Source organism: Ictidomys tridecemlineatus, chromosome 1, assembly GCF_052094955.1.
Source record: "Ictidomys tridecemlineatus isolate mIctTri1 chromosome 1, mIctTri1.hap1, whole genome shotgun sequence".
In the NCBI taxonomy this organism is placed as follows: Eukaryota; Metazoa; Chordata; class Mammalia; order Rodentia; family Sciuridae; genus Ictidomys; species Ictidomys tridecemlineatus.
In genome coordinates, this window is record NC_135477.1 from 131,741,251 (window position 1) to 131,754,088 (window position 12,838).

A 12,838-nucleotide genomic window follows, 5' to 3' on the forward strand; every position below is an offset into this window, starting at 1 on the left:
AGTGAATAAGACTGGTACTTTTGTTTCTTAGTTTTTTCTACTCTGTGTCTAGGATATTATAAAGTCTGTAAACTTAAGGTAGGCATAAACTAGAGTCAATAGTAACAAATTTTAAAAATGAAAGTTAATGATTTTTTAATTTTATTTTATAGTGTCAAGTATCATAAGTAGACTCAAGTGTCCATACTTAACAAAATATGCTCAAGTAAATCTGAAAACTAGGGGTGAACTACTTTGAGAAGGCAAACTGGAGTATCAATGGCATGCTGGAGAAGGGAAAGTAAGATAGTAGAGGGCCTAGCCTTCCTTATCCTTTCAAGAGCACAAACTTCACAGAACCAGACAGGTCACCTGCAGAAAGTTGATTTCAATGACCTACATTTGCCAAGCTTAGAATTCCATAGTCAGCTTTGGTACTATATATTTTGTTAAAAAACAAAACACTCCCACTTTACAGAGGAATGTCAGAAAAAGAAGGCATGTTTTTAATTATATCAAAAGAGTGAATGAAACATTTTAATTAAAATGCCAGAATCTTGAAGTATTCTAATGTTGTTAGAGTCACGATCCATTTCAGAGAATTCTAATTTAATTATAGCATCAGGCTCACATGGCATTTGTGTGGAATATTTGTTGTTGTTGCTCTAATTTTAATGTCTAGCCAAGGACTCTAAAAGATCTGGCTTATTTAACACTGTTAAGTGAAAACCATAAGCAATTAAGATTATTGTATTTGGCATATACAATTAGAAAAATAATTTTTTTGAAAAATAAATTTACTTAAGAAATACCTTAATCTGACATATTTATACATAATGATGAAATAAAGTTAAAATTTTAACTATACAACACATAGTTCTGAAAGGAAAGTATGTATCAGTCAATTACCTACAATGATTTTTTTTAATAGGTAAATGAGAAATTACAGTTAGGGTTGCTGCCATATTCAGTTAAAAATAAAAGAAATTAATATGTAATCTTAAGACTGCTTCTTATGCCAATGGTATTACATGGTTCAAAGCTTTAAACTTTATAACATGCTAGCAAAACACAGAATCTTGGAGTTGCGAAAGCATTTAATTTGTGTGATATTCCCAACTCCCTACCCAGAAGTCCTCTATTGGACCACAGATGGATCCACCCCATAGTTGTAACTATTTTCAAATTTTAGTGTGTAGGTCTTCAGGAGTGCGTTTTTCTGGGGGGCAAAAAAAATCATTTTCACCCAAGACTCACAGGAGTGTATAACACAAGTTAATGCCCAATGGTCTAATAATCCCATTTCACAGATTAGTACATACATCTACATTACATGTTTTTTGCCCAGGAACACAGCTTCCTTGAGGCTCTCATGGATTCAGTGCTGCTCCACTCAGTGACCTCTTTCATTGTTCAAGCATTGCTATCCTATTTCAGAGAAGTTTATCTGAAATTTCCTGACATAAAGAAAACTGCTTTTAGCAGAGCACGGTGGCATATATCTGCAATCCCAGTGGCTTGGGAAGCTGAGGAAGGAGGATCACAAGTTCAAGGTCATCCTCAGCAGCTTAGCCCTAAACAACTTAATGAGAACCTATCTCAAAATAAACAATAAAAAGGGGTGGGGATGTGGCTCAGTGGTAAAATACTTCTAGGTTCCATTCCTGTTACCAAAAAATTTAAAAAATCAAAAAGAAAACTGCTTTTCCCAAGGTGATATCCCCAAATACAAGGGGCAAAAAGTCTGTTTTTCTCACTCCAAATGGTGACAATGCTGAAAAGCTATTCTAGCCTAAGATCTTCCCATAGGATTAGCATTTCTCCTTATGCCCAATCCAGTGCCCCCTAACACCCATGATGACTAAATTTCCTGTGTTAAGCTTCCAGGGAAAGCCAACCTGAGACAATTTAAGCATTAATACTAGTAAACTCTATGTCTGGCCTTTGATCTTTCCACAATGCTCTCCCTACTCACTTTAACAGAAATTCTATTTTCCTAAACATAGATGAAGAAGAGACATAAATGCAAATGGGAATATTTATTAGAAGGAAAAGAAAAGCAAATAAAATGTTTATATATTACAAGAAAGTTGCACATGTATTTAAAAATCAGCTGATTCAAGTATGTTGATAAATACTCGAATATGACTACTGAGACTGATTTTATAGGTTTCTGCCTCCTGGCCAGTTGTAGACACTGACATGGGACATGGAGAACTGAATTGCTTGAATTTCTGGACTAGAATGTTGGACAGAATGTTCCAAATTTGTGACATGAAAGTGTTCCAATTTTACACCTGTATGTATACATTAAACAATCAAATCTCAAACTCTTTCACCTAGTAAAATATTTTCTGGATTACTAGCTCAAAATCTTCACTGCACAGAGGAGGAAATGGAGTTCCAAAGTAGATCAGACTTGCTTAAGGTCCAAGTCACATCAGAGCTATACCGGTATCTTCCACATCTTAGTCCAAAATTTTTCCACCATACATTGAAGATTCTCAATGGTCTCACAATTGTACCTCAACATATAAATTCTCTCTTTTAGAATAGCTTACCTGACATCTGCCATTTGCACATATATCTAAACCCTGATATCCACAAGCAGTGCCATCCATCACTTTTTCTGATAGAAGAATAGGCTGTTCTTTTCCAACAGGAGAGCAAAACAAGGCACATGGTTTTTCTACAGAGTGCATAAAAAGAAATGAGAACAAGTGGTTACATAGATATTTTTATCAGAAATTTTATTTTTCACAATGACTTCTGGGTAAAATATACAATCCAATTCCAATTGAGTAATATAATATTAAGTAGGTTTCTAGTAGATGATTATATTAAATGAGATGCTTATAAAATATATATATTACTCTTCTTAGGAAATCTGACTTTAAATCACTTTCAGAATGTATCATTCATTATTTAATGGCACAAAATCTCTACCATAAACACATCAATTATTCTCCCTGACAAATGTTTTGCACACCCCTCGTTTTTACTCATAAATTTGCAATGATCTACTTGTTATTCTAAGAACATACCAGAATTCTACCTACTTTTACATCCTGGTTAATATTTGCTTATGCATGAAATCTTTATTGGTGCTTTATTTCTAAATTCCAATGTTCTAACTTTTATTTCTATGCATACAACATTTTCTAATTGAAAAACTACAAAATGGAGAAAGAACAACCAAGATGAACAATATCATTAACATTTCCATTAGTAGGATGTTTAGAAATACAATACATCTCCATGGGAACTTCTATCTTGATGCACAATTGCAAATGTGCTAGCTAAGACTCAGACCCATTTGCTTACTCAAAAAATCATGCCAACATATGTGATACCTACATTGAAAACCACTGTTTTTCAGGATGAGGAATTCCTAAATAGCTAGTAGTCTTCATCACTGCCTTATCGAGTGATGGCTAAACACTTGCCTCTTAAGCTCAGAGTGGCAAAATATTTTAAGGTGTCCTTTCTATTTCTAAGCCTCCTATAGAGTAGCTGTATTCGGTAACACCAGTAATACGATTATCCAAATCTGAAACTTCAGAGCAATTTCCATGCTACATTACTACTCTATTGGCTTGACACCAATTAGGCCCTTTACTGTTTATTAAGCTTGTATAAATAGAATGGAAAATAGTTTACAGTCTCTGACACTGATCTTCCCTTATGTCTTCAGTAAGGTTCCAAGTATGCTGATGGGATTCTATAAATACCAAGTAACAGCCAGAGGCATGGAACAGGGTATCACTTTGCAAAGAGAAGACAGACAGTTAAATGAGCCTTCAGGATTGAACATTTCAAACAGTTTTCACATGTGGCTTCTGAATACTGCTCTGAACAATTTTGAGGAGTTGGAACATGGCCTCTAATGTGCATGGTTTTGAAATTTTCCTTTAAGATGCCATTATAAGCCGCAATAAAGCATTTCAGTGTGCTCTCACACCTCAAAGTAGGTTATGTTTATTCAATGACTGCTTACTATGTCATATCTTTGGACTTAAAAACAGCTGCTATAATTGCAACCCTTTAAAAAGTGGTATATGTAATTCCCTTTTTGGAGTTTTCATTGAAGAGAGGAATAACCCTGATATATGAATAATGTTGAAAGGAATTAGTGGTCTAGAGAATTCCATTCACATTCCAAACAAGAAGTCAGATAAAATATCTATGTATTTTTCCTTTTATAACATATTGTCAATACCCTCTGCTTAATTTAGTTCTACAGATGACTTGAACATTTGATACCAATCTTCCTTCCTGGCGTATACCCTCGAGACAGTGACATTGTAGTGATCCGTGTAATGTGCCAGTACTTGGCAGGCAGACTCTGTCTTGATTTAAGAGACCAACCCTTTCCAAGATATGCATTAGAGATGGATTTGAGCCAAATTTCAGTAAACATAGAGTATGTAAAATACCTGAATGTTAAAACCACACATCTCTTTTCTTTCAATGTTCACTATTTCATTGATATTCCACATTCAATTCTCCTAGTCATACATTCATGCATTACATAAGAAGAACAGATATAACCACTTGTATTCTGAGGTGTCATGTATTATTAAAAATTGAGACTTTTAAAAAGAACTGCATACGTCATTGTCTTCTACGGTGTTATAACACATGAAGACTAGTTATTGTTGTCTATATTATTCATCACACAAAGGTATGTGCTTAATTGATCAGAATCACAAACGTATTAGAGATGATAACCTGTAAAATGCCAACACAACCACAGTGAAATATCACCTACCTCAAGTTAGAATGGTTATTACCAAAGAAACCAAAGAGCAAGTGCTGGTGAGGATGTGTACACCAGAGAAGTCTATTGGTGTAAATGTATAGCAGAACAACCATTCTGGAAAGTAGTATCAAGCTTCATCAAAAAGTAAAAATAGAACTACCATATGATCTAGTAGCCCCACTTCTGGGAATATATCCAAGGGAAAAGAAATCAGCATGTCCAAGAAACATCTGCACTCCCATGTTCATTGCAGCACCATTCATGATAGCCAAGCGATGGAAACAACCTAAGTGTCCATCAGCTGATGTGGTCCATATACACAGTGGAATATTATTTAGTCATAAAAGGAATGAAATGCTGTCATTGCAACAACATGGATGAAACTTGAGATCATTATATTAAGTGAAATAAGCCAGGTACAAAAAGACAAACACCACATTATCTCACTCATTTGTGAAATCTCAGAGAAAAATTGACCTCATAGAATTTGAGAGTAGAATGATTAAAGATTTACAGAAATTTACAACAACAGCATAGATAGGTCCTATATAGTTTTCAATTAGTTTCCTCACTGATTATTGGACTATAGTAGCAAACCCAGGAACTGGCGTTGGTATATTTGTGTGTCTAATTTTAACCCATTTTATCACATACATAGATTTGTGTCACCACTACCATAACCAAGTTATTGAACTATTCCATCAGCACAAAGGTATTCTTCATGCTCCCCCTTTATAGTCATACCCATCCTTTTCCCCATCACCAGCCCTAATCCCTCACAACCACTAATTTGTTTTACTTCTCTCTAATTTTGTCATTTAAAAAATATTATCTCAATGGAATGAGATAATGTATTTTTCTGACATTGGCATTTCTCACCCACCATATTGCCTATGGTCTCTCCAATTGTTGCATGCGCCAATAGTTAGTTCTTTATAATTGCTGAATAATATTCTGTTACTCAGGAATACAATTTCTGTGTAATGTTAAAAATAGGTTGAGTTATTTAATAAACTGCCAAAATGTTTGTCCAAAGTGGCTTCAGCATTTTACATTTCTACCAGCAATGTCTGAGAGATCCAGGTTGTCCTCATCTTCACCCAGAATTTGGTGTTAAACTTATTATTTTTTTTACTTTAGTTGTTTTAACAGATATGCAGTAACATTGCACTATATTTTAAAAATATATTGTTGTCAGTGTTTTTTGTCATTATATACAATAAAGATAGAAAAAGTAAAGTAGTCAAATATCTAGAAGATAATCTATAACTGTACTATTGTAGAACACTCTGCAAGCCTAGAAGTAAACTTAAGATGTTAGAGATGTGGTTGATCATACCTTCATCCAGAACAGCTTGCCACTGAAGAACATGCTTTGGGTATGAAGTTCTAACACTATAGGCCTGACATTGCCAGTCTCTGAATCCAGGCAAACCTGCAGGACAAGGTGGATTCTCACATATTCTGTACTGTTTTCTGGGACCATTACAATCCCTTGCTTCAGAACCTAGCCTAGAAAAGACAGTACAAATAATCAATTTTACCTTTTTTTGTGATAACTATCAACTTAAAAAATTATAAGCCATTATATTAAAAACATATAACACCTCATATTAAAATCTATTTTTGAAAGCTTGGACACATTAAGTGCTTGATAGTAATAGGAAATGCACATTTTATTTTTAAAATTAAAATAGAGGAATAAGGGGCAGAAGTTAGTGGTAAAAGAGAATGCCTATAATTCCCATGAGGGATTTTGGCTCTTAGAATCACTAAGCACTTGTTTTCATATAAATTATTTAAAACTGCTGGTGACTGAATTGTGCCACCAGGCTCCACACTGAAACAGTCAAAGCTAACAGGCTGAAATGTCCTTCTCACAGTTTCCTGGGACCTCTCTAGGAGTGATGGCATTGAGCAAGTGGATCTTTAATAATCCTTGTCTGCACATGTGCTCAACATGTTTTTGTTTTTCATTAGTTTTAGCTTATATCATCATTAATTTTGCTCTCATTTCCTGCCTTTCTTTCTTATCATCTTTCTGTACTTCTATAGTTTCCTTAAATGTTCATTTAACTTTGAAACATATATTATTTGATTTACTCAACAAAAATCTTCTTTTGTAGCTTTCATTAATTATTTTCAAAAGGGCTGGGTCTTTATTTTCTTTTTAATAAAGGAAGCTTTACCTAAAATATTTCGAGGAACTTTTCTAAGTTTTCTACAGTGACATAGTGTTTGAGGGGTTCTGTTTGCTTTTCTACATGGTTTATTGGTAAACAAACAAACAAACAAACAAAAAAACTCTACATTTCAATATGGAAGAAAAAAAAAAGCCACCCTCCCCCAATCCAAGAACTTGGAATTTACCCAGGACATGTGCGCTCTCGACTGCTGGTCCCAGCACTGCAGGTTCGGCTACAGGAACTCCAGACACTCCACTCTCCAGCCAGGTGTTCAGGTGTTGAGGTCCTGCTGGTACATTCTCCAGCCTTACACCACTATTCCAAAAGTTATGTCTTAGGTGAACAAATCAGGGCACAACTGAAAATCAATCACTGGCCTAACAGTCATTGGAATTAATGCAAGTGAATTAGGTCTACTCTAGCACAAAGCATGTGGAATTAAATAAACCAAAAAAGTTGGAATTTTCTTTTTGTCATAGTAATATTATGGTCTGGTTCCCACAGTACTAATGTCAGATAGTAAAGTCTTGTCATCAAAGCAGTTCAAAGATATGTGTCCTATTAGTACTTGCGATAGAGACAGGGTGGAAGTGCTGGAGGCAGAATTTGAGGTTGCACATCCAGAAAAAAAAATAATAACTTATTTTTAGCAAGAGATTACAATTTAAAAGGGACAAAAGGGGCATAGTCATGTTTCAGAATAAAAAAAAAATAAGTAAACATTCTCTATAATTAGCTAGGTTGAAGCAGACATTTCAGAAAATTTAGCAATTTTCATTTGAAAAATCAATAATTTGGGGTACTCTATTTCCTTGTAATTAAGAAATATGATTTCCTTATAACACTCCATGTTTTTTTTTCCTGCTGAAAGTGTCCACATTAAAGTCAAACATTCTTTTGAAAGTCAAGTTTGTCTGAAAGACGGGAAATTAGACTCTGAAATTCTGTCATTTTGTTCCACTCGTTCTATATATATTAAATGTGAAAGATAACCATGAAAGAAGAGAAAGAAATATTGTCATTATCTTTTATTATTTTCATTAACTTAAAACAAAAGCAGCGAGAGGCTGTTCTTGTAGTCATGGAAGATGATATGGACAAGAGTATAATCATCTCTCTGAATTCCTGAAAATCAGATAGATGATAGTCACAGCAAACACTTTAAAGTTAACAAAATCATGTAGAAAATACTAAGTTAAAATTAGAAACCTTTCTATTAGTGATTGTAAAGCAACAGGGTTGAGTAAGTTGATCCTTTTATCCCTCAATGATTTTCTACAGTTAACAGAAGCAGGATTTACAAAGGATTTTGAGGGAAATTGCAGATATGCTCTGAATCTCAACTCCTTCATTTCCAAGATGAGAATGCAATACTTTTTACCTATAAGACATTTTTTAAGGGTTGAATGAAGCAATAGCAGAAAGCATAAGGATTTAATGAAGGTCAACTATAGTAACACAAACACAATATTACATATATCTTTACATTAATATTACTAATAATAGTTTATTCTAGAAATCTGATCAAAAATTCTCTTCATCCTTCAGCAGTTTTTATTTAGATTTATTTTGAAAATATATGCTTTTTTTAGGAGATCAAGATGCACCAAAAATTCAGTCCCTAAGATTTTTTTTAAATAATATCAAAATTTAAATCAAATTCTTTTAAATTGAAATGTTTTAAATATAGGCTTGGAAAAAATAAGCCTCAATAATTCAAAATGTATTCACATGCTAAGACTGTCATTAAATAAATTGGAATTTTGTAGGAAGATGTATTCTAAAACTTTAAAAAGGAGAAAAAATAGACCATGTGAAAACTTGCATGACTTCTGGCTTTAAGGATTTAACAATGTTATGCCATTCGTGGAAAAAATCCAAGGTAAAAGCTGTCAAACTTCAATTGGTCACAGTGTTTTGGCCTTCTTGAAGGGTGTTTATTTTTCCCAGAGTGCATATCACAGCTCTTTGCCCATTTAGCAGGCATTGAAAGGCTGGGCTAGAGTTCATAAGAGACTAAAAATATTCTGAGAGGGATCTAGACTTGCATATAATTTAAACTAGATCACCTCTGGCAGATGAAGAAAAATGGAAACAGATATACCAGCCAATGTGCATACATAGATCAGTGAAACTGAAAGGCAGACTACTCTAAGAGTTAAAATTTGTCACCTTGCTGATAACCAGATCTTGGAATAAAACGAGGGGAGAGGGGGCTGCTGTGTTTCAACACTGAGAAAAGTGTTAAATGCTTTTGCTTAAATTATTATGCAATACATTCCACTGGATTCATATAAAACTGATCCTAATGATGCTTTCCATAAATTTTTTTAGCACCATGTTTTGTATCATACATTTACATTTTTTAGACTCAAAAAAGATATCACATATGGTTTAAAAAACTCAAAATTATTCTTATCTGCAAATTCAATCTGATTTATGAAAATGCTAAAGTAATATATAATATTGACAATTCTAGGACAGTACATGATATAAAAAATCTGATCACAATTCTATTCTACCTATTTTTTTAATGTGGTCTTGTCTGGGAGATTTATGAGAACACACAGTTGAAGGAGGGTCATGGAGATGTCAGCGTAGCCTGATCATTCTCTAAGCACTCTCAGGAAGACAGAAGAGGACGAAACAGGTCAAAAAGATCTCTGCATATACACAGTGAAACTGTGGTGACATTACAGGTTTCATTATTTCCAATAATAAATTATGATAGTAATATGGAGAATATGAATTGAGGAAAGTAAATAACAAAAATATCTTACACAGAATCCTTCAAATAGTCTAAAATTCTAGTAAATGGCTATTAAACTCTTCATTCCTTGAAAACACTGTAAGTATAAAACAACATAGATTTATTGGTTTTTTACTATATTATTTATCAGTTCTTTCATCTTTAAAAATATAAACGTAAGCACATTTACAATGGTATCATGAATTGTAAAGTGATAGAAATTGTACAAAGATGATGGTACAATGAGAAAAGGAGGAAAAAGAAAACAGGTTGCATTAAATTTGAAAAATGCTGCCTGTAAATAATATATGAGTCTCTATTTTCAAAATCATTGTGAACTATGGAATTCAGTAGTTATCTTCTCTGACATAATCATATACTTGTAGATAAGCTAGATTTATATAGCTCTGGTTGTAGCTCGGTAGTAGAGCTATTGTCTGGCCTATGTGAGGCACTAGGTTCAATCCTCAGCACCACATAAAAAACAAATAAATAATAAAATAGAGGTATTCTATTCAACTATAACTAAAAAAATTTTTTAAAAAGTTCATTTCACAACTCTATATTGTTATAAATTTTAAAATCCCTCAGCTTTGTCTCTTGGTTTTCAATGCACCAAGCTAGCAGTAGTGTTTAGTGTGGGGTTGCAAGCACTCAAATATCTTAGCACTACGGCAGATGATAGCAGAGTGTTGAAAGCTCTTTATGGGATGGCTCCCACAACAGCTGGAACATGTGGACCTTTGAAAAATCCCACATGGCCCGAGGAACTGAGAAGTTCAGTAGTGATTTCAATACACAAACCTCTCCAGGAATATCATTAATGCAATTTTAAGGAAATAGAACATTTACTTTTGATAAGTAATTATAGTTTTGATTACTGAAAGAATAAGTTTACTTTAAACATCTCAAGGAAGCAAATTATTCTCAAAAATATGAGAAGGAAAATAACACAGTGAACAGATATTCAGAGTGCCAGATAATAAAAATGAAGAAATTTTATATTGCTGAAGTAGAACTGAGTAAGACGAATGGCTTTTGTGATGTTTAAGGACTTAGGGATGAAGGTTTGGTTATCTCTTCATATTACTGCTTTTTGGAGATGATGAAAATTATTGCTGGTACAGGGTTTTATAATTCAAGCAATAAATTACTTAGTGTAATATCATGAGACTTGCCTTATATACACACATTGTTACACCTCTGTGTATAATTTAAGGAAAAAAAATAAAACAGACCCAAATTCTCACTCTCTATTTAAGCTCATAGAAAAATATTTGGTACAGTCTATAAACAATGGACAGATATTTCACAGAAGTTTCCTCCAACGAGCCATTTTCTTCAGATTGTATCTGGTGATAAAACATTTCTTCTCTTTTCAGAAATAGTTTCAACTTAAATAATTTGCACTTTTTTAAATTAAAAAATCATAGAACTAATAAGTGACTCTGTCCTTATATCAAACAATTCAGATATGTACGGAGAAAAGTTGCATTTACCCTCATCTCCTGTTGCCTGACTCCTACTCCTCAATCTCATTTCTCTCCCAAAAGAGTAACTTCTACTTACAGTTTGCACTTTATGTTTTCAAACTATTTTCTGAGCTTAAAACTGTACACTACATGTGTATGTGTATTCACATGTGTACACAAACTGCATTTTCCTTGATGATATTAACTAGTATCAATTTTTCTGACATGCCTATAATAACATCCATGTCTTACATATCTCTTCATGTTAGTTCTTGTATATCTACCTCATTTAAAAAAATAAACTATACTGTAACTATTCCTCTCATTAAGAATATTTTTAAAGAGAGAGGGAGAGAGAGAGAGAGAGAGAGAGAGAGAGAGAGAGAGAGAGAGAAAGAGAGAGAGAATCTTTTTTTTTTTTTTTTTTTTGTAGATGGACACAACACAATGTCTTTATTTTTATGTGGTGCTGAGAATCGAACCCGGGTCACACCCATGCTAGGCGAGCGCTCTACCGCTGAGCCACAATCGAGCCCAAGAATATTTTTTAAAAAAAATTTCATCATTAAAAAGTGCATGTTAACATAGGCTTCTTTGCATGGGAGGATGTGTATGTATGTGTGTATGTTTGTCTTCTTGCACATGAATACATATGACAATTTTCTAAAAATAGAATTGCTGTATTTCCATCCACTTTTAAATTGTATTTTTAAACTAGCACTTCACATAACAATTCTTTCTTAATTCACAGTAAGTAATCTGTAAACTTTTTGTTGCTGTTTATTTTCAAATGTAATAAATATCCATACTCTCCAGAGGTGAGGTTTCTGATTTCCCAATTCATCAATAGATCCCCTGTTCTTTTATAAAATACAAATTAAAAAATCATGGAAAGTATTTCTTTTGATGCCATATAAGTATATATGGCATCTACCTACTTCATATTCTTCAAAGGACAATTATTTTTTTAGCATCAATTATTTTGACCTTAAAATGTATACTAACAAGTTCCTAAAATATTATGAACTACATTAAATTATACTAGTCAAATATTGATTAATCTCCAAATATCAATTTGAATATTTTATTTAAAAAGCTAACTTGACAAGGAAAAATATACTCTGGTCTGCTGAGACAACTTGGAACATTCATCAGTGCTCTGAGAAATTTTCTCATTTATACTATTATCTGTGCTTATTTTATCTTCAAACATAATAAACATTCATACTCTTCTGTTTAAATAGTTAAAACATATGAATCATGTTTTGGTTAAAAAAAAATATATATATATGACTCTTTATATTACCATAATGAACAACAATAAAACATACCAATATTAACAAAGAATCATGAATTTGAAAAAAATGTAAAAGTTAAAATTAAAGATAGAGAAAATATTAATATTTGTGTATACATGGAAATAATTCCACCAATGTCAAGATGGATGCATATTTAACTGACAAGAGAAAATGCAAGTTTTCCAAGTTTCATTTCATATTTTTATTAAATTCAAGCAACACTCATCACTTACCTTACCAGGGTCACAGTCTGTCCCATCCATCGGTGGATCAAGTTTAGTTTTGCATTCTTTCTCACCTTCTACCTTGCACCATAATCCCGTACAAATAACATGCTGCAAATAAGGACAAAATAACTAATAAGGGGACAGTATCAGAGTTTTGAGTTTAAG

At 33.1% G+C, this 12,838-nt stretch overlaps 1 protein-coding gene across 3 annotated transcripts in view; it reads right to left on the reverse strand.

Moving 5' to 3' along the window:
- The window catches only part of Adamts19 (ADAM metallopeptidase with thrombospondin type 1 motif 19), a 248,026-nt gene that overhangs the window by 79,444 nt on the left and 155,744 nt on the right, over window positions 1-12,838 (reverse strand). For all 3 annotated transcript variants that reach the window (XM_078047942.1, XM_078047950.1, XM_078047938.1), the window contains 4 exons: window positions 12,680-12,781; window positions 7,112-7,242; window positions 6,081-6,253; window positions 2,541-2,668 (listed from right to left, as the gene is read on the reverse strand). In XM_078047942.1, the coding sequence (XP_077904068.1) occupies window positions 2,541-2,668; window positions 6,081-6,253; window positions 7,112-7,242; window positions 12,680-12,781 (534 nt within the window). The remainder of the gene's footprint in view (window positions 1-2,540; window positions 2,669-6,080; window positions 6,254-7,111; window positions 7,243-12,679; window positions 12,782-12,838) is intronic.